At 44.6% G+C, this 18,083-nt stretch overlaps 1 protein-coding gene across 1 annotated transcript in view; it reads left to right on the top strand.

Annotated features, from left to right (window-relative positions):
* The window catches only part of ARIH2 (ariadne RBR E3 ubiquitin protein ligase 2), a 52,225-nt gene that overhangs the window by 30,415 nt on the left and 3,727 nt on the right, over positions 1-18,083 (top strand). Inside the window, 11 exon segments of the mRNA XM_081245260.1 lie at positions 3,728-3,795; positions 6,530-6,593; positions 8,074-8,224; positions 9,363-9,484; positions 10,738-10,847; positions 12,214-12,331; positions 13,303-13,353; positions 13,444-13,465; positions 16,148-16,299; positions 17,141-17,284; positions 17,904-17,972. Of these exon segments, the coding sequence (XP_081101386.1) occupies positions 3,728-3,795; positions 6,530-6,593; positions 8,074-8,224; positions 9,363-9,484; positions 10,738-10,847; positions 12,214-12,331; positions 13,303-13,353; positions 13,444-13,465; positions 16,148-16,299; positions 17,141-17,284; positions 17,904-17,972 (1,071 nt within the window).

Here is an 18,083-nt window from a genome sequence, read left to right as displayed (position 1 = left end):
GGCCCTCTTGCTGAAGGTGGCTTAAGTATTGCCCCACCCCCCTACAATCACCTGATGTCTCTTCCTCTGGGAGACTGCTGGGGGGGCAATGGTGAAGTCAGTTGTCTCTTGTGACCCAAATCAGGGAGGACGTGGCCTGTCTTCCGAGACTACCTTTTAGCATAAATTCTAGGTACTCTTCCTTTTTTTTTTTTGCGCTTTGTTTTTTTGCGCTACGCAGGCCTCTCACTGTTGTGGCCTCTCCCGTTGCCGAGCACAGGCTCCGGACGCGCAGGCTCAGCGGCCATGGCTCATGGGCCCAGCCGCTCCGCGGCATGTGGGATATTCCCGGACCGGGGCACGAACCTGTGTCCCCTGCATCGGCAGGCGGACTCTCAACCACTGTGCCACCAGCGAAGCCCCTAGGTACTCTTCCTTTAACCCTGTGCTGCTCTTGCTCAGAGGGCCCTTTGGAACCTGATTTCCCTGTAGATCTTACCTGGTGTTCATTACTGGGCAAGGTGCCGTCATTCTGCATTTTCCTTCAGGTTCATAATGGATTAATTGAGGAAGAGCCCCTAATAGTTTATGATATACTATGAACATAATATGGGCAATCACAGCGCCTCCTGCAGAAGGCTGGTGGGAGGTGCATACAGCTGATGCATGTGCCTACTGCCTTGTATATATTGATGTATTCTTGGCTGTTGGCTTTAAAGCATAGATTCACATCTCTTCAGTTTTATAAAGTGCTAGATGCATCCTCTCTTCACATTATCAGTCCTCACCAGAACTCAACTCTACTGGAATATTCTGAGTTGGTCATTAGTGGACTTGTAGTCATCAATAAAATTTTCAGTTTCAGCACATAGCTGTGTTGTTTTCATAGATGGATGGGCTGCATCTGTTGTGCTAATTCTGAGACTTTGTTGCTGCTATTAGTGCTGTTGAGATCAAGGGATCAGACCAGGTATGGTGTTAAAATTCTATTTCTTTAGGAAGACCAAGAAATTTCATTTTGGGACTTCCCTGGTTGTCCCGTGGTTAGGACTCTGTTTCCACTGCAGGTGGCACAGGTTCGATCCCTGGTCAGGGAACTAAGATCCCGCGTGCTGTGCGGCCAAAAAAAAAAAAAGAAAAAGAGAAGAAATTTAATTTTGAAAATCCATAAATTAAAGACATAATGTCATTTAATGATCAGCATGTTTCCAGTCCAGTTCTGGGCTCTGTGGATCTGTGAGAGGCAGCCTGATCCCTGTTCTTAGCCAACAGGTTCCTCTAAGCCATCTGTGGTGATAAGAGAAGGTGGCTGCTGGACATAGCCAGGACTCCTCTGGATTTCCTGAGTGGCTCAGTGCCTTTGAGATGACTTGGTAGCCACTTCACAATGAGACATTTAAAAGTCAGGACAGAAAACAGTGGGTGCGTGGCCGACTGGGCCCCACTGGATAAGAGACGACAGAAAAGGTTCCAGCGAGGAGCTCATTTAAACCAGTATCATTTTGTGAATTTCCTGGCGGTCCAGTGGTTAAGATTCAGTGCTCTCACTTCCGAGGGCCCAGGTTCAGTCCCTGGTTGGGGAACTAAGATCCCATGAGCTGCGCGGTGCGGCCAAAAACATTAAAAAATAAAAAAAAATTAAAACAGTATCATTTTCAGGTTTTAAAAATATATTTGTAGCCAAAAGCTACATTCAAGCAAATTTTAACATTTTAATATTAACATCATTTTTAATAATAATACTTTAAACGAAATGTTTTTTCTCTGTTTTCATTCAGTGACAGTGGTCTGTGTGGATGCATAGTTTTTTTTTTTTAAGGAACTAATTTTTAAATTTATTTATTTTTGGCTGCATTGGGTCTGCGCATGGGCTTTATCTCTAGTTGCAGCGAGCGGGGGCTACTCTTCTTTGCGGTGTGCAGGCTTCTTACTGCGGTAGCTTCTCTTGTTGCAGAGCATGGGCTCTAGGCACCCCGGCTTCAGTAGTTGTGGCACGTGGGCTCAGTAGTTGTGGCTCGTGGGCTCTAGAGCACAGGCTCAGTAGTTGTGGCACACAGGCTTAGTTGCTCCGTGGCATGTGGGATCTTCCCCGACTAGGGCTCGAACCCGTGTCCCCTGCATTGGCAGGCGGATTCTTAACCACTGCGCCAACAGAGAAGTCCCAGGTGCATAGTTTTTTTATAGAATCATTTAGAAGACATGTCAGCTATAACTAAGGAATCCTAGGCCTGAAGTCTCCATGAGCCTTAATAAGAAAATACTACAGCAATGTGCATGGGTCACATGCCTCTTACCTTGCATGGAAGAAAGTGGGGACCCCCACCCTTAGTGAAGTAAGCTGTCTTGAGTCCTTGGTTTTCTCCAGATGTACCTGGGTTGTAGGACAGGAAAGCACTCACTCACTGATGGTGCACTGAGACATGCTATTGTTTAATAGGGATGTATGTGTCTCCTTTCAGGAGTGATTTGAGCTCTAGGGAGCAGGGACCACATGTTGGTCACTGTGTGTCTTCCCTCCTGCAGTTCTTATCTGTGCACCAGGCATGTACCACGTTATAGGTCCTTGGTTGCTCCTGTATGAAAACTCAGTCCAGTGAGCAGAGTACCAAGGTTCTGTGTGTTCTCTTGGCTCCCTAGGTTGAAGTGTGCTCCTTGTTTTTCCTTGATTCAGTAGCACCCTTGTGTTTTGCAGTGCTCTCTCCAAACACATCCTAATCTTCTGACCCCCGAGCCGGACTAGAAGATTAGGCCCCCTGGTGGTCCAGTGGTTAAGATTCTGTGTTTCACTGCTGGAGGCCTGGGTTCAATTCCTGGTCAGGGAACTAAGATCTCACAAGCCTCACGGCCAAAAAGAAAAAGATTGGGAACAGATGTATATGTATGACTGATTCACTTTGTTATAAAGCAGAAACTAATAAAAAAAAATATTAAAAAAAAAAAAGAAAAGAAAAAGATTAGGCCCCCACCCAAGTCTTGATGTTCAGGGTTCTGTTTTGTAACTAGCTTACTTTCCTATTTACATTAAAATTAATATACAAACTGCTTTCTGCGTCAGTAAACTTAGCTATGCAACATCCTTTTCAGGGACTGCATATCCTGTATCATTTCCTCAGAAAAAATTTACAGAGGTAGAATTGCTAGTTCAGTGCACCTTCTGAGGCTCTTTGATAGCCATAACCGTTGTGCTTTAAAGGAGAATGTAGGGGCCAGAAAGGCTGCCCACGGACTTCTAAATTCTCCTTGCAATTAGGGCTCATTAGTTGCCGGGAATTCAGAGATTTTAAACAGGGGTGTTTTTTGTTTGTTTTGTTTTTCTGGGTTTATACAAGAAGTCCAAGCCTGAGGTTTTCTGCAAGTAACAGGCCTAACTAGAGGTGCACTTACCATGTATAGCCTCCTACAGCAGCTTGAGGAAACAAATCACATTAGGGAACCTAACAGCTCTTTTGCTTAAATTGGATGCTGGGTCGTTATTTACTGTAGATAGGATGGTTTCGCATAAGTTTCAAATCAAACTAATTTCTTTGAAGGGTCATTAATGAAAACAAAGATCGAAAAATCAAGAGATCCAGGAAATCACTAAGACTATGAGAGTCTGAACTTAAAAGATGAAACAGAGAACCAAGAGGAAGAATTTGAAAGTCAAGCCTGGCTGGGCCTGCAATAGAGATGAATGTCTGCATTTCTCAACATGCAGAGCACTCTGAAGGGAACTACGTGATAATCTGATCTTTTTCTTTCTTTCTAGGTATCTCATTCAGTTGCTAAACTTATATTAGTTAATTTCCACTGGCAAGTCGCAGAGATAATGGACAGGTAAGGTGTTTGGGGGAGGAAGAAGAGATGGCATTGCCCATAGCTCCTCTCTCTGCCTACCCGCCCAGTGATGATGATTGTTTATGTTTTGGAGAATATCCTTACAGTGTGCAGATTATATTTTTAAAACACTGGATCATAGTGTATAGCCTTTTTTCTCTCAGTATATGGTGAACATTTTCCCATGTTTTCAGCATATTCTTTCTACCCCAGTTTTAATGCTGGCACAGTATTTTATTATATAGATGTTCCATACTTTTCCAAACCCCTGTTGTTGTACAGTGAAGTTAGGTCAAATTTTTTATGCCATTGTTAATTTTTAATCAGTACCCTCCTAGATAACACTTGACAGTATCTCCAGTTATTTCTTTCAGACACATAAGTGAGGAATAATACATCATGACATAGTGCATATTACCTTCAGAGAAAAGGTCAGCTAGTTTACCCCACACCTCCAGAACCAGAGCCCTTGGGGCACACAGCTTGGAGTCTCAGGTGTCCTGGAAGTTGTCAGGAGGAGGGGCTCCTCCTCCTCATGCATCCTCTAGGGGGGTTCCTCTAAGAGGCATGTGCTTCTGTCTAGCTCAGGGTTTCTCATACTAAGAACTGTTGATGTGTTGGGCTAGATAACTCTTTGTTGTGAAGGGACTGTTCTGTGAATTATAGGAGGTTTGGAAGAATCTCCGGGGTCTACCTACTAGAAGTCCTTAAATCAAAAATGCCTCCGGACTGCCAGATAACTCCTGGAGAACAAAACTGCCCCTGCTGAGCAGTGCACTGGTCACTGCCCCTGCTCTTTCACACCACAGTGAGTCTTCTTTCTCTGTATGGTGTGATTCTGTTCATCGGCAGAGGAAGATCATTATGCCTTTCCTTCTCTAGGCTAAGAAGGCCAAACTAGAGCAGCTCAGCCTGATCAGGAAAGAGCAAATGCATTCCTGGTTCACTAACTGCACTCTCACTCTCTATACTGAAGAGCTGAATACAGTTAGGTAGACTTCCAGATGAACTTCCCTGTCTGCACTGCTGTCCAAAACTCTGGAACCACATAGGTTCCGGTAATGGGTATCTAGCACTGTCCAAACTCTCTAGCCTAACTTGGGGATGGAGACAATTTGGATAGCTATAAAGATATTAAGAATTGTAGTGTGAGAACTAGGAATAAAAATTGAAATAGGCATTCTGACTAGGCGGTGTAAGGAAATGATGTATATGAGATGTAATTCTTCCCTGCTCAGATTCCTGGTGTCTTGGTAATGTGATTACCTGGACTTTGTGTGGCACTTTTATTGCCACATGATAACTGTTTTTATTTTTAAATGTATTTATGCCACACCTCATTCCAGAAAGGAATTAAATTTTTATTATGAAATTTTTTTCCCAAAAATGTGTGAGTGCGCACTCACATGCATATGTGTGATGTATATAGGTTTTAAAGACAAATAAAGCAAACAAAGAAACCCTCTGACCTTTACTCAGAGGCCTCTGATGGCAATTCCTGCCTGGCTACAATCTCTTCCTTCTCCAGGGTGACCAGTACCTTGAATTAGGTATTGATCATTTTCTTATTTATTCTTAAATTATATATCTTTTAGTTTTGTATGTTTTTAGAACTTTACAGACATGGAATCATATCATATGTATTCTTCAGCTTTTTAAATTAACAAGGTTGAACATCATGACATCTTATCCATCCTCCTGTCAAAAACTATTTGTGAGTTTTTCATTTTTTGCTGTTAAAAATAATGCAACTCTGAAAACTGTTGTACATGACTTACAGTGTCACATAAGTTTTCTAGGGTTAAGTACAGAAAGTGAATTGCTGGGCTGTAGAGTATGTGTTACTTCAGCTTTACTAGATAATGCCAAAATGTTTTCCAAAGTGATTGTACCATGTTATATACCCACTAGTGGTGTATGAGTGTCAGAATTAAAGTTTTACAGTCTGGTGGGTGTAAATGGCATCTGGTTGTTTTTAATTTCAATGGTCAGGTTATTAAGGAGGTTGATCATTTTTTCCTATGTGAGTTATGCTTCCTCTTCTGTGAAATGCCTGTTATGTCTTTTGCCCATTTTTCTAATTGTTGTTTTTTATTTCAAATGGACGTTTAGGAGTTTTTGTTTTGTTTATTCTGAATATCAGTTCTTTACCAGTTGTATATGTATTGAATTATCTTTCAGTTTATAGCTTGGCTTTTCACTTTATCTTGTCTTCTGATGAACTGAAGTTCTTTTGGCTTGCGGAATCTCAGTTTCCTGACCAGGGATTGAACCTGGGCTACAGCAGTGAAAGCCCAGAATCCTGACCACTAGGCTACCAGGGAATTCCCTGAACTGAAGTTCTTAAATGTAGCATATAGAGTTTTCTTTTATGTTTTGCTTTTTCTGTGTCTTGAAGATATCCTTTCCTATTCTGAAGACATAGAGATATTTGCTTGTAATTCCAGAAAGGGACTTAAAGCAGATATGGTCCTTCATAAGTATTTTTCTTAGAGTTCAGTGCCTTTAAGACAGAGTTGTTATTCTTATACCAATTGAGAGCTAGAAAAATTGAAAAAGCAGAAAGTATTTGTAGTAAGGTAAAAAGCAAGCTTGGTTTTGCAAGAAGGTAGTTAAAAGACAAAGACACTTTAGTGTGACTGCAACACATGTTGGTCTATCCTGTTTTTGTTCAGAAGTAAAACTATTTGTCTTCAGGTTCTGATTCCCTTTATTTCTATTTTTTGTTTTGTAGATACAAGTCTAATTCTGCTCAACTGCTCGTTGAGGCTCGAGTTCAGCCCAATCCGTCGAAACATGTGAGTGTCTCCTCCTTGAATAAGGCTTCTCCTGTTGCCCATGGCTCTTTCTGTGGCTCACATTGTTATTGAGAACCATCTTGCCTTGTTTATAGTGCAATATGCCCATGATATTTGTTCCAGCATAGGCCTAAATCTTCCATTTCCATTATAGTTTGGAAATTTTCCTCATAGATGAGTGAATCATTGCCTGCCCTCTCCAGCCTCACCTTTTTCCTTGCACTTACATACAGCCTGTACTCTATTCCTGCTGTGTTCTTGGTGTTCCCACTCACCATATGCCTCTTTGACTCTGCTTGTGCCTTCCCTGGTCTGGAATGTCCAGATTCTGTCCCCATCTCTGCTTGTGGAAATGGAACTCATCTTTAGAGACCCACATCCAAGCCATCTCTCACAAAACCTATCTCCTGGGACCACTCCCCTCCAAACTTCTCTAATTATATCTTTAAACCTTTACGTGTATGTTGTAGTAATTCACTCATATCTTTTCAGCTCCCCTACTAGACTGTAAGTGCTTTTTAAGTTTAGGAGTCAATGTGTAGCAATTTCCTCTGTATCTGGGAGTTCAGTCAGCATTTGTCAAATGAATGAGGGCCATGTTAAAAGCACTGTCAGGAGGGAGAATTGGGGCTCAGATCACCACATAACTTCTGCAATCTTCTAGGAGAAAATTTCTAGGAGAATACTGGACAAACATGAGAATACAGTCCTTTTCCTCAAGTTATTTTTTGTATTCCCAGTAAACGAACAAGAACCTAATGTTAAACATGTAGTGGACTTTTTCATTGGTTAGTGTTTTTGGCTGGGGTTCCCAGATTGTCTTTGCCAGTTTGTGTAGCATGGTATGGATTCTGGAGTTTAAGCTTTACAGTTATTTGCCCACAAACTAGAAGAGTTTCTTCCCTTGTAGAAGCCTTCCTCATCTCTCTAAATTAATTGTATGTGACATCTCCTTGGTATGTTAAGGATGAGTTGTAACTTGGTAAAAACTGTAATACTGTGTGTTTTGGACATACTGATATGGGAAAACCACTGTCTTTGACAAGTAAAACTGCATTGTGGGATGTTAGAGGCTCACACTCAGCCTCTAAACACCTATATGGCTGGGTTTGTAGTACTTGTTGAGAAGCAACTCTGTGCTGTGCTGAATGAGGGCAGTTTTCAAAAGAAACCCAATAGTCTCTGAAAGAAGGTGGATTGAATGACCTCTAAGGACCTTGACAGTTCTGAAATCCTGGTCTTTTCAGCCTGATGTTATAAACTACTGTTAGTTCTCATTTCCATCTTCTCTCTGCCTCTCTAAATCCTAGTGATTCATCAAGCCTAGTTCAGTTACCACCTCCTTCAGAAAGCCTTCCTGATAATGTGCTTTCTGCTCAAAACTGGAACTCGCAGAGTGCACACATTGCAGTTGAGTTCTGACACTTGTTGCAGGGTCAGAATTGCCTCCCATGGCTCATACCACTCTGCCTCTCCCCAGGTCCCCACAACCCATCCCCCTCACCACTGCGCAGTGTGTATGCAGTTTGTGCGGAAGGAAAACCTACTGTCTCTGGCCTGTCAGCACCAGTTTTGCCGCAGCTGCTGGGAGCAACACTGCTCAGTACTTGTCAAGGACGGCGTGGGTGTGGGTGAGTCTGCCATAGGATTTATAAAAGGCTGGCATGAAGTATTTAGCTTTAGCTCTGCCCTTTCAGGTTCTCAGGTCAACTGAGTGTTTTCTTGTGAGCCTAATTGAAGTTCTTATTGTCAGAACCATTGGTTTCCAAACACATCTGTCTGAACAATGGCAAAGTTTAGACCTGAGCAAAATGAGAGAGTTAAGGCTAATGTTTGGGCATATATGTAGACGTTGGTGTGAATGCAAGGCTACCTTCTCTTACCTTTTGGGAGAACTGTCTTTAAGCTGCCTACTGTATCTATCTTGATTCTCAAAGTGGCAGCCATAACTCAGAAACACCTAGAGAGTTAGCTGTTATTTAGGAAATATAAGCACAAATCAAACTTGATGATCAGTTAAAGGACTATTTAACTATGACTTGATATTTGAAACTAAATTAGCATTACTTTAATTGTGTCTGCAAAATCTCATTGTATTGACGGTAATCACATGCATGTAATATTAAACATCACAAAACTAAATTGTTAGTTGATAACCCTATAGGATTTTTTGTGTGTGTGTGGTACGTGGGCCTCTCACTTTTGTGGCCTTTCCCGTTGCGGAGCACAGGCCCCGGACACGCAGGCTCAGCAGCCATGGCTCACGGGCCCAGCCGCTCCGCGGCATGTGGGATCTTCCCAGTCCAGGGCACGCACCCCTGTCCCCTGCATCGGCAGGCAGACTCTCAACCACTGCTCCACCAGGGAAGCCCACCCTATAGGATTTTTTAAACAGTTTTGTTTTTTATTGGTGCTATTTGTGATATATATGATTTAATTTGTTTTGTTTTTGTTGGGGTTTTTTTTAGTGGCTCTGTGCGGCTTATGGGATCTTAGTTCCCCGACCAGGGATTGAACCTGGGGCTCTGGCAGTGAGAATGCCCAGTCCTGACCACTGGACCATCAGGGAATTCCCTATCCTATTTAATTTGGAATAATATTTTAGTTGTATCACTGTGCAAATATATTAATTTCTCTCTTCTTTGAATAAATTCTGATGCTTTAGGAGTTCCTTACGTAGAATCTGAATTTGTTGGTTGAACTCAGCAAATATATTATCGTTATGTCTTCTGTGATACAGTTGTCCATCAGGTTATCTTTGTTCAACAGGTGTATCTTGCATGGCTCAGGACTGCCCGCTTCGAACACCAGAGGACTTCGTGTTTCCATTGCTGCCCAATGAAGAATTGAGAGACAAATACAGACGCTACCTCTTCAGGGACTATGTGGAGGTATGCCCAGCCCCTGTTGTGCCCTCTGTCTTCCCAGGCCTGCTTTTCATCAGATGCTCACCAGTTACTTTATAGACTAGGCTGCCAGTAGATGCTTTCGTTTGAAGAAAGAGCTCCACGGCTTTAAAACAGTTTGAAAACTACTAGAGTGCTAGTGAATCCCAGGTCTGTTGCTTCCTTGTTATGTATCCCTTGACCCATTGTTTTACCTCTCTGAGCCTTGGTTTTCTCTTGTAGAATGGTCAGGCATCCCCGCCTTATACAAAGTTGCTTAAACAAGCTATTGTATGTCAGGGGATAAACACAAGTCGGGCATATCTCAGGAGTTGCTGTTCTGTTCAGTTCACTGTATGGTTCAGCACAAAGAAGAGGTGTTGCTTTTTGGGCAATTTGAAAACTTGTTCAGGTTTTCAGCATGGTCAGTTTTGGAGTCCTTCCCCTCTATTGCGCTACCTGTTCAGGCTTGTTGGTTCCATGCAGCATAATTTTCATCTTTGTCTTTCATGCCCAAGCTTATTGGATTGATTGATGGTCTGGGTCGTCTCATGCACATGCCACAGGAAAAGCAAAGCCTTGTTCCTTGTGCTGTTTGCTGCCTTTGGCAGATGCCTGAGGGTCGTTGAGCCCCTCAGAGTCTTATGCACAGCTGAGTGGTCTGTGTTCCTTTCCAGCCCTGGTCCCTATGCCCTTTAATTTCAGAGACACACTTCTGTATTCCATTTTGTCATCTAATCTTAGAGCATTCTAGTGAGTTGCTACCTAGTTTAAGCTAAGCATTCAAAGGTCATTTTCAGGGATCTCCCTGGTGGTCCAGTGGTTAAGAATCTGCCTTCCAATGTAGGGGGTTCGGGTTCGATCCCTGATTGGGGAACTAAGATCCCACATGCCGCGGGGCAACTAAGCCTGCTTGCTCTGGAGCCTGTGCTCCACAACTAGAGAAGCCCGCACGCTGCAACGAAGAGCCCACGCACCACAATGAAAGATCCCGCATGCCACAGCGAAGATCCCATGTGCCGCAACTAAGACCCGACACAGCCAAATAAATAAATATTAAAAACAAGCAAACAAACGAAGGTCATTTGCACTACCTGCCTAATGTCTGGTCTTCACAACATCCATCTTGAATTCCTGTAGCCCCTTGATATAAGTCATCAGCTGGAAGAACAGAAGATGTTTGAGTACTCAGGGAGGTCTAATTTGGAGGCACCAACTAGGGGATGTCCTCATTATTCCCCCGCTTGGTGTGTTCACAGAGTCACTACCAGCTCCAACTGTGCCCTGGTGCAGACTGCCCCATGGTTATCCGGGTACAGGAGCCCAGAGCTCGCCGAGTACAGTGCAATCGGTGCAACGAGGTCTTCTGGTAAGAGTGAGTGTGGGTGCTGAGCAGCCCTGGGCTTGTGCCTTCTCCTGCTCTAAAGCACCACTGCTGTTGCTCTTGTGAGGGTGGGGCTGGGAGAGGCAGGGTCGCTGAGCCAGAAGAGCAGCTCTGTTCCACGTGGGCAGGGTTTGTACCTAGCATCTCATGTTCCATGAGATGTTTGATAATAGTCAGTCTGGAGACAAGAAAGGGGCACAGATTCTTGGGGAATGTGCTGTGGTTTATGCTACTGAGACTCATGGCCCAGAGACTGCATGTCTTTATGGGTGTGTATCTACCTGCACAGATAATTCACATACTACTGTATTTGAAAGCAACAACCATCAACGTTTTAATCTTTCTCTTGGCCTTTCTGCTAATTTTAAAACACTATAATCCATAAATGTGTTTATATTTACCTGGGGTTTACTCAGTAGACATTATGGGAATAGCTAAAGTATACTGAAGGCTTACCAGAGGAAATGCTCTGTCCTGATCATTTTACCTTCATTATCACAACAACTGTGTATGATTGTACTGTTGTTACTCTTATGTTATAGGTGAGGAAATTCAAGTGCAAGGTAATGGCAGAGCCATAATTTAGGTCCAGACCTGTCCCCAATTCATGCCTCCCTGGAAAATTCATGGTGGGGCTTCAGAGAAAGTATGTAGAAAATGTGGTATGTGTGCATATGTGCCTGCCTTTCAAGATGTTGTTGAGGGAGTCTGTGATTCACCAAAGGTTAAGAACCACTAATGTGGTTGCTTTCCATCCTTTGTGTCCTGCATTATGAACTTCTTTTCCATGGGACATGTATTAGGCTACCTGCCTGAGAGCTTTTATCCATAAAGTTGTGTTGGCTTGGACAAAAGGGAAATTAAAAACATGGGAGCCTGGCCTGATGAATGTTGGAGTGTTTTTCTTTTCTGATTTTAAGTTTCAAGCATTGTCAGATGTGTCATGCCCCCTACAGATAGCATAAGTGTTGGCATTGTGCATCCTGTGTGCACATCTGACTTGGAGATAAGCCAAGGCTCCCAGAACTGGATCTCATTCCTGCCTTGGGCCTGAATTGAGGTATCTTCTCAGAATGCATCCCCGTGCCCTTTGGGAAGCTGAATTCTGAATTTGATATCCTGTCAGGAAGGATTGACACCACATAAGATATTTAAAACAAACATTCATTTGAGTTTATTGAGAGAAATTCACACAGTACTTCAGTATAATCCTGGGTAAGAAAAGGTCTCAGATGCCTTGATAGGTGACGTTACCTCTTTGAAAAGCTCTAATTCAGGATCTGTTGGCTTGGACAGAAGGAAAATGAAGAACACAGGATCTGACCTAACGATTATCTTTTCTGGTTTTAAGTTTCAAGTGTCGTCAGATGTATCACGCCCCCACAGACTGCGCCACAATTCGGAAATGGCTCACGAAGTGTGCAGACGACTCTGAAACAGCCAACTACATTAGTGCTCACACTAAAGACGTAAGGACTGTATCTTACCTGTCATGGATCTGCCCTCCTTAGTGCTGCCCAGGGCCTTGCCCAGGAGATGTACCATCTGAGAGCAGAACAGGGCTCTTGATGGAGGCTCTTGATGGAGGCTGCCCAGACCTGGCAGAGTTTGTAGCAATTTATCATAGTATGCACCAAGTGCATTTATTTTAATAAATTGCTGAAATGCTTGGAGAAGTTTGACCCTTAGGAAAACTAATTAGAAGAAGACTAGGTTTTATTGAATGCCTCCCAAACTTTAACAGCCCTGGGAGGGAGGTAGTTGATAGCCACACCTAATAAATAGCAGAACTCTAATGCAAGCCCAGGCCTGCCCAATTCTCATCCTGGAAACTTCCCATGGGAAAGCATGGCCTGTAGCCCCTTGAGTTCTTCATGACTCAGCACTCAAGGCTGTACCCTGTGCCAGTCACACGCTGAGTTGATGCACCCACAAGCACAGCTGTGACCATGACATCATTAAGCATAGTCCTTTTCATGGCGATGGAAGAGCACAGCATCAGACTGATCTCTGCATTGCTGCCTGGGGTTGCTGGCGTCTCTCAAATGAGAGCGAGCTTTAGAGGTTATTTCCTTGGCCTCTCCTGGAAGCAGAAGTTCAGGCAAGCTGATGAGGACTTAGTCCAGTGTGGCAGCTCTTATGCTGCTTTGGCATTCCTCCCAAGCAGGCAAGCTCTCTACTGACTCAGCTTGTGCTTAATCTGAGCGGCCTCGTGGCAGGGACAGATGGTGCTTGGAGTGTTTCAGAGCCAAACATGCTGACCTCATTTCCTTGAATTGCTGTTCCAGCCTCAGCGACCCGCCACATTTAAGTGAGATGCTCCTCCCCAGAAGTGCTCGCACGATGAGCTACTGGGCACGGGTGCCGGGAGCTTTGTGTAATTTGTCTTAGAACCGGCCTGATGGTGCGTGAGCCTAATGGCACCCTTCTGTCTCCTCAGTGTCCCAAGTGCAACATCTGCATTGAGAAGAATGGAGGCTGCAATCACATGGTGAGCAGACGCCTGTACGTTTTGCTTATGTGACATGGAGCCTTTGGTCAGCATGCTCTTAACATGTTCTCTTCTGTTTCCCTCTGACAGCAATGCTCCAAGTGTAAACACGGTGAGTCCCAGGCTTGATGTACAAGGCCCAGTGGCACAGTCTCTGTTTCTTGTGCACGGGTCTCCACTGCTTGTTTAGTGAGTGCTTTTGTGGTGAAGTGATAAAACAGAGGGCAGCCTCAGTCACTTACAGTCATGATAACCAGATTAAAGCATTTCTTGATTTCTTGATTTATTATTTTTCGGTCCCTTTTATAATCCCACTGCCGTCTCGCTGACACATGTAGTCAGAAGTCAAGTTTGGGGTGACTGTTAGACCCTCATGAATCCTCAGTCATCCAAGAAGAAGGTTTCAGTGTGTTCTTTTTATTTTTGCCAAGGCAGGTAAGTAGCATGGGGCTTATCTGTGCTGCCTTACAGATACCTTTTAAGCAGGCTGTACATGGTTTTACTGGAGGCAGTAAAATAGTAGTTTTCCTCTGAGGTTTTTTTTTTATATACATATAAATTTATTTACTTATTTATTTTTGGCTGCATTGGGTCTTCGTTGCTGTGCGTGTGCTTTCTCTAGTTGTGGCGAGTGGGGGCTACTCTTTGTTGCAGTGCGCGGGCTTCTCATTGCAGTGGCTTCTCCTGTTGTGGAGCACGGCCTCTAGGTGCGCAGGCCTCAGTAGTTGTGGCTCGCGGGCTCTAGAGCGCAGGCTCAGTAGTTGTGGCGCACGGGCTTAGTTGCTCCGTGGCATGTGGGAACTTCCCGGACCAGGGCTCAAACCCATGTCCCCCTGCATTGGCAGGCGGATTCTTAACCACTGTGCCACCAGGGAAGTCCTCCTCTGAGGTTTTATAAAGTTTTCAGAGGGGGTTTTGGCCTTTCAGGCCTCCGTCATCTATGAGGTGTAGGTTACATAGAACCTGTTGGTTTTGCTTTCCTTTCCTGCCAGATCAAGTAAAGAAATAAAATTCCTTCAGGTAGAAAATATGTCTAGATAGGTTTCTTACACAGCTGCTTAGATGGCGACCAGGAGGCCATGAGAGTTTCTCTTTGTAAGAGCCTGACTAATGCTATTCCTGTGTTCTCCCAGGAGCACACTGTAATCAGAGAAGACGAGGCAAGGTTTTAGACTGGAGTGGTGACCCTGAAGTGTAGAATGAAGATAGGCCAAGTAGTGGCATATTTCCTCAGTGATATCCCACCCTAGCTTTTCTGCATGTTTGAATGAGAGGGACATGTATGATCCACTTAGAACAGTGCACAAGACATACGTACAGTTTAAAGAGAAATGACAAAGTGAACACTTGAGTACCCACCATATTCCTAGTACTGAGAAAGTCCTCTGTGTGTCCCTCCTCAGTCATAGTCTCCCCATCCCTTACTTCCCAGAGTTAACTTCCATCCCTCACATTGCTGTATAGTTTTACTACCTGTACAGGCAACCCTAAGCAATGTAGTAGTATTTAAAACAGTAGCAAACACAACCTAGCTGACTGAGGAGAAAGCAATATTGCCACTGTTCAATGAAGCCTCCTAGCTTTAGCTTCTCCAGATTTTACAGAAGTCCCTTTTGGGAAGTCATATGGAGTGATTCCTGGGAAACAGGGTTTACCACTGTCAGGGTCTGTGGCAGAGACAGAACATAGAACTGTGGTTGGCCCCTCTCCATTAGTGGCCATTAGGCCACAATAATTGTTCGGATGTATAGCATCCATAGGGGATCTTTATTTTTCCCTCTTTGCTTCCTCAGTATGGAAACAGAGTCATAATTCTGGGTATGCACTATTGGGTGGGTTTTATGAAAATGTGCTTTTTCTGGGGCTTCCCTGGTGGCGCAGTGGTTGAGAATCTGCCTGCCAATGCAGGGCACACGGGTTCAAGCCCTGGTCTGGGAAGATCCCACATGCCGTGGAGCAACTGGGCCCGTGAGCCACAACTACTGAGCCTGCGCATCTGGAGCCTGTGCTTCGCAATGGGAGAGGCTGCAATAGTGAGAGGCCCGCGCACCGCGATGAAGAGTGGCCCCCGCTCGCCGCAACTAGAGAAAGCCCTTGCACAGAAACGAAGACCCAACACAGCCATAAATAAATAAATAAATAAATATTATAAAAAAAAAAATGTGCTTTTTCTTTTTTTCTTTTTTTTGGCCGCACTTTGTGTATTGTGGGATCTTAGATCCCCCACCAGGGATTGAACCCGGGCCATGGCAGTGAAAGCACCGAGGCCTAACCAGTGGACCGCCAGGGAACTCCCATAAAAATGTGTTGTTTACGACAGAAGAAAAGGGGGAAAAGTCTTTCTTTCCAGTTTCATGTACAATACCTAGGACAGGTGTTGAGAGTGGGAGATAGTCAGGAGGGCAAATGTGTTTTCTGAATGACCAGGTGGGCTTCAGTTGGACAAGTTCCTGCTTGTCACAAAGGCATTGACACAGCAAACCAGTGGCCTTGTACAGTCAGCATCTGCTTGTGTTGGATTAAGCAGCACAAAGCATGTGTATTCATGAAACTGAGATTATCCGTAGGCTGTTGTTCAGATCAGCAAGGACAGGCTTACAGGGATAGTGGGATGTGACAGGGATGAGAGGTATACATCCCCTCTGTAAAGAGGCACCCTTGGAGAGTTCTGGATAGGTGGCCCCCCCACCCCCCACCCAGAGCAGGATCTGTCTGTTTTCCTGCTTTGCCTAAGACTTTGGAGGAATGTGGGCTTGTCTCGTGTGTGTAAATACTTCTTTCTTATTCTGTGTAGACTTCTGCTGGATGTGTCTAGGAGATTGGAAGACCCACGGCAGCGAGTACTATGAGTGCAGTCGGTACAAGGAGAACCCTGACATTGTCAATCAGAGCCAGCAAGCCCAGGCCAGGGAGGCCCTCAAGAAGTACTTGTTCTACTTTGAGAGGGTAGGCATCCAGAAGCCCGGAGGGTGGGCTTCTTCCATTTGGCCTGCTGGGTGAAATTCCCAGTGACTGGTAGCCGCAGCCAGCATGTGCACACAGAAGTCAGGAAGTGGAACTCCTGCAGTGGCCTGTGTGGTGCCTCCATAGATATGGCTTTCAGGCTCCACAGGGCGGCCACAGCCAACAAGGAAGGACATGCTGACCTTGTTTGGATGATGAATTGAAGGATAATGAAGGATCATCAGACAGTCTTTTCCATCCAGTGCCATGTTTGTTGTTTGTTTTTAATTGAGGTATAACTGACTGACAGTATTATATAATTTTCAGGTGTACAACATAGTGATTCATAATTTTTAAGGGTTATACTCCATTTATAGTTATTATAAAATGTTGGTTATATTCCCTGTGCTGTATAGTATATCCTTGTAGCTTATTTTACACATAGTAGTTTGTATCTCTTAATCCCCTACCCCTATCTTGCCCCTCCCCGTAATCCAGTGCCATTTTAATAGTCAGATTCAGAGGGCAGTTCATCCCAGGAAGACCCTTCAGAAGCCCACAGAGCATGGGACATTTGGTTTCTAAGCACAAGAGACCTGTAGTTACCTAGCTTTGCTTCATCCTCAGGGCTCGAGTCCTATTGCCGCAGGGGGGTAGAGTGATCTGGCAGGCAGACAGCTGCTCTGGACAGGGTTGGTAGCATGGACTGAGGAAGTCCCCTTCCTGCAATCCCAAGGACACACAGTCCCCATCAGCTAGATGAGGCTGTGGCCATTCTGAACTCCTTTTGGATCTCCACCTTCCTGGGGCTCCTGCAGCTTTCTCCCTCCTCTGAACCCTGTAGTGGGAGAACCACAACAAGAGCTTGCAGCTGGAGGCACAGACATACCAGCGGATTCACGAGAAGATTCAGGAGAGGGTCATGAATAATCTGGGGACGTGGATCGACTGGCAGTACCTACAGAATGCTGCCAAGCTCTTGGCCAAGGTTTGTAGCCCCTCACTCTTCCAGTCCATGGTTTGATGCCCAGCCCTGTCAGGCCCAGACCTCTGAGGGTGGGAGGCACTGTAGGGGGCAGGGGGCTCAGCAGTCCTGTAGTCCTGCATGCTCCTGCTTATGGGTCCACATTTTGCTGGGCTGTGCCCACTGAGGACCCAGCCCTCTGTGGATGTCCAGGGGATTTTAAGAAGAGTATTCCAGTGCCTCTGCCTGCAGGGAAAGAACTGCAGGGAAAACTAGAGCCCTTTTCTTCTTTTGTCCCATCCATGCATCACTCAAAGGAAAATAAGAGATTGTCTTTGGACAAGTATTGAGATAGATGTGTGGACTCTGATGTCCGACTCAAGAGGGAAGAGCCATTGAGGCAGCTGCTGGTAATAAATCACAGTGTGAAAAAGGAACTGTGGGTGTTCTGTGACCATTTTTGTTTCAGTTTTTGCCATGTTGTCCCCCAATTCATCTTTTATTTGCCTTGGCCTCATTTCTTTCAGGCCCATACCCGTTGAGCCAGGCTAATTTGCATGGTGGGGTAAGAACTGTAAAAGCCACCTGAGATCCATGTAGTTAGGGTCATAGATACAGGTCCCTTCTCTTCTCTCTATTGCAGTGTCGATACACCCTGCAGTACACGTACCCATATGCATACTACATGGAGTCTGGACCCAGGAAGAAGCTGGTAAGTCAAAGCGATTCTTCTCTGCTCTCTTAGCTTCAGAGGTGCCCTTCTCTACCTGCACTTTGCAGGAGAGCAAGGACCAGATGCCTGGTTATTGGGAGGGCAAAATCA

The sequence above is a fragment of the Mesoplodon bidens genome, assembly GCF_964165515.1.
Source record: "Mesoplodon bidens genome assembly, chromosome: 10".
NCBI classification, from domain to species: Eukaryota; Metazoa; Chordata; class Mammalia; order Artiodactyla; family Ziphiidae; genus Mesoplodon; species Mesoplodon bidens.
Note: the sequence above shows the minus strand (reverse complement) of the source record. Positions and strands in the feature narration are given on the sequence as shown.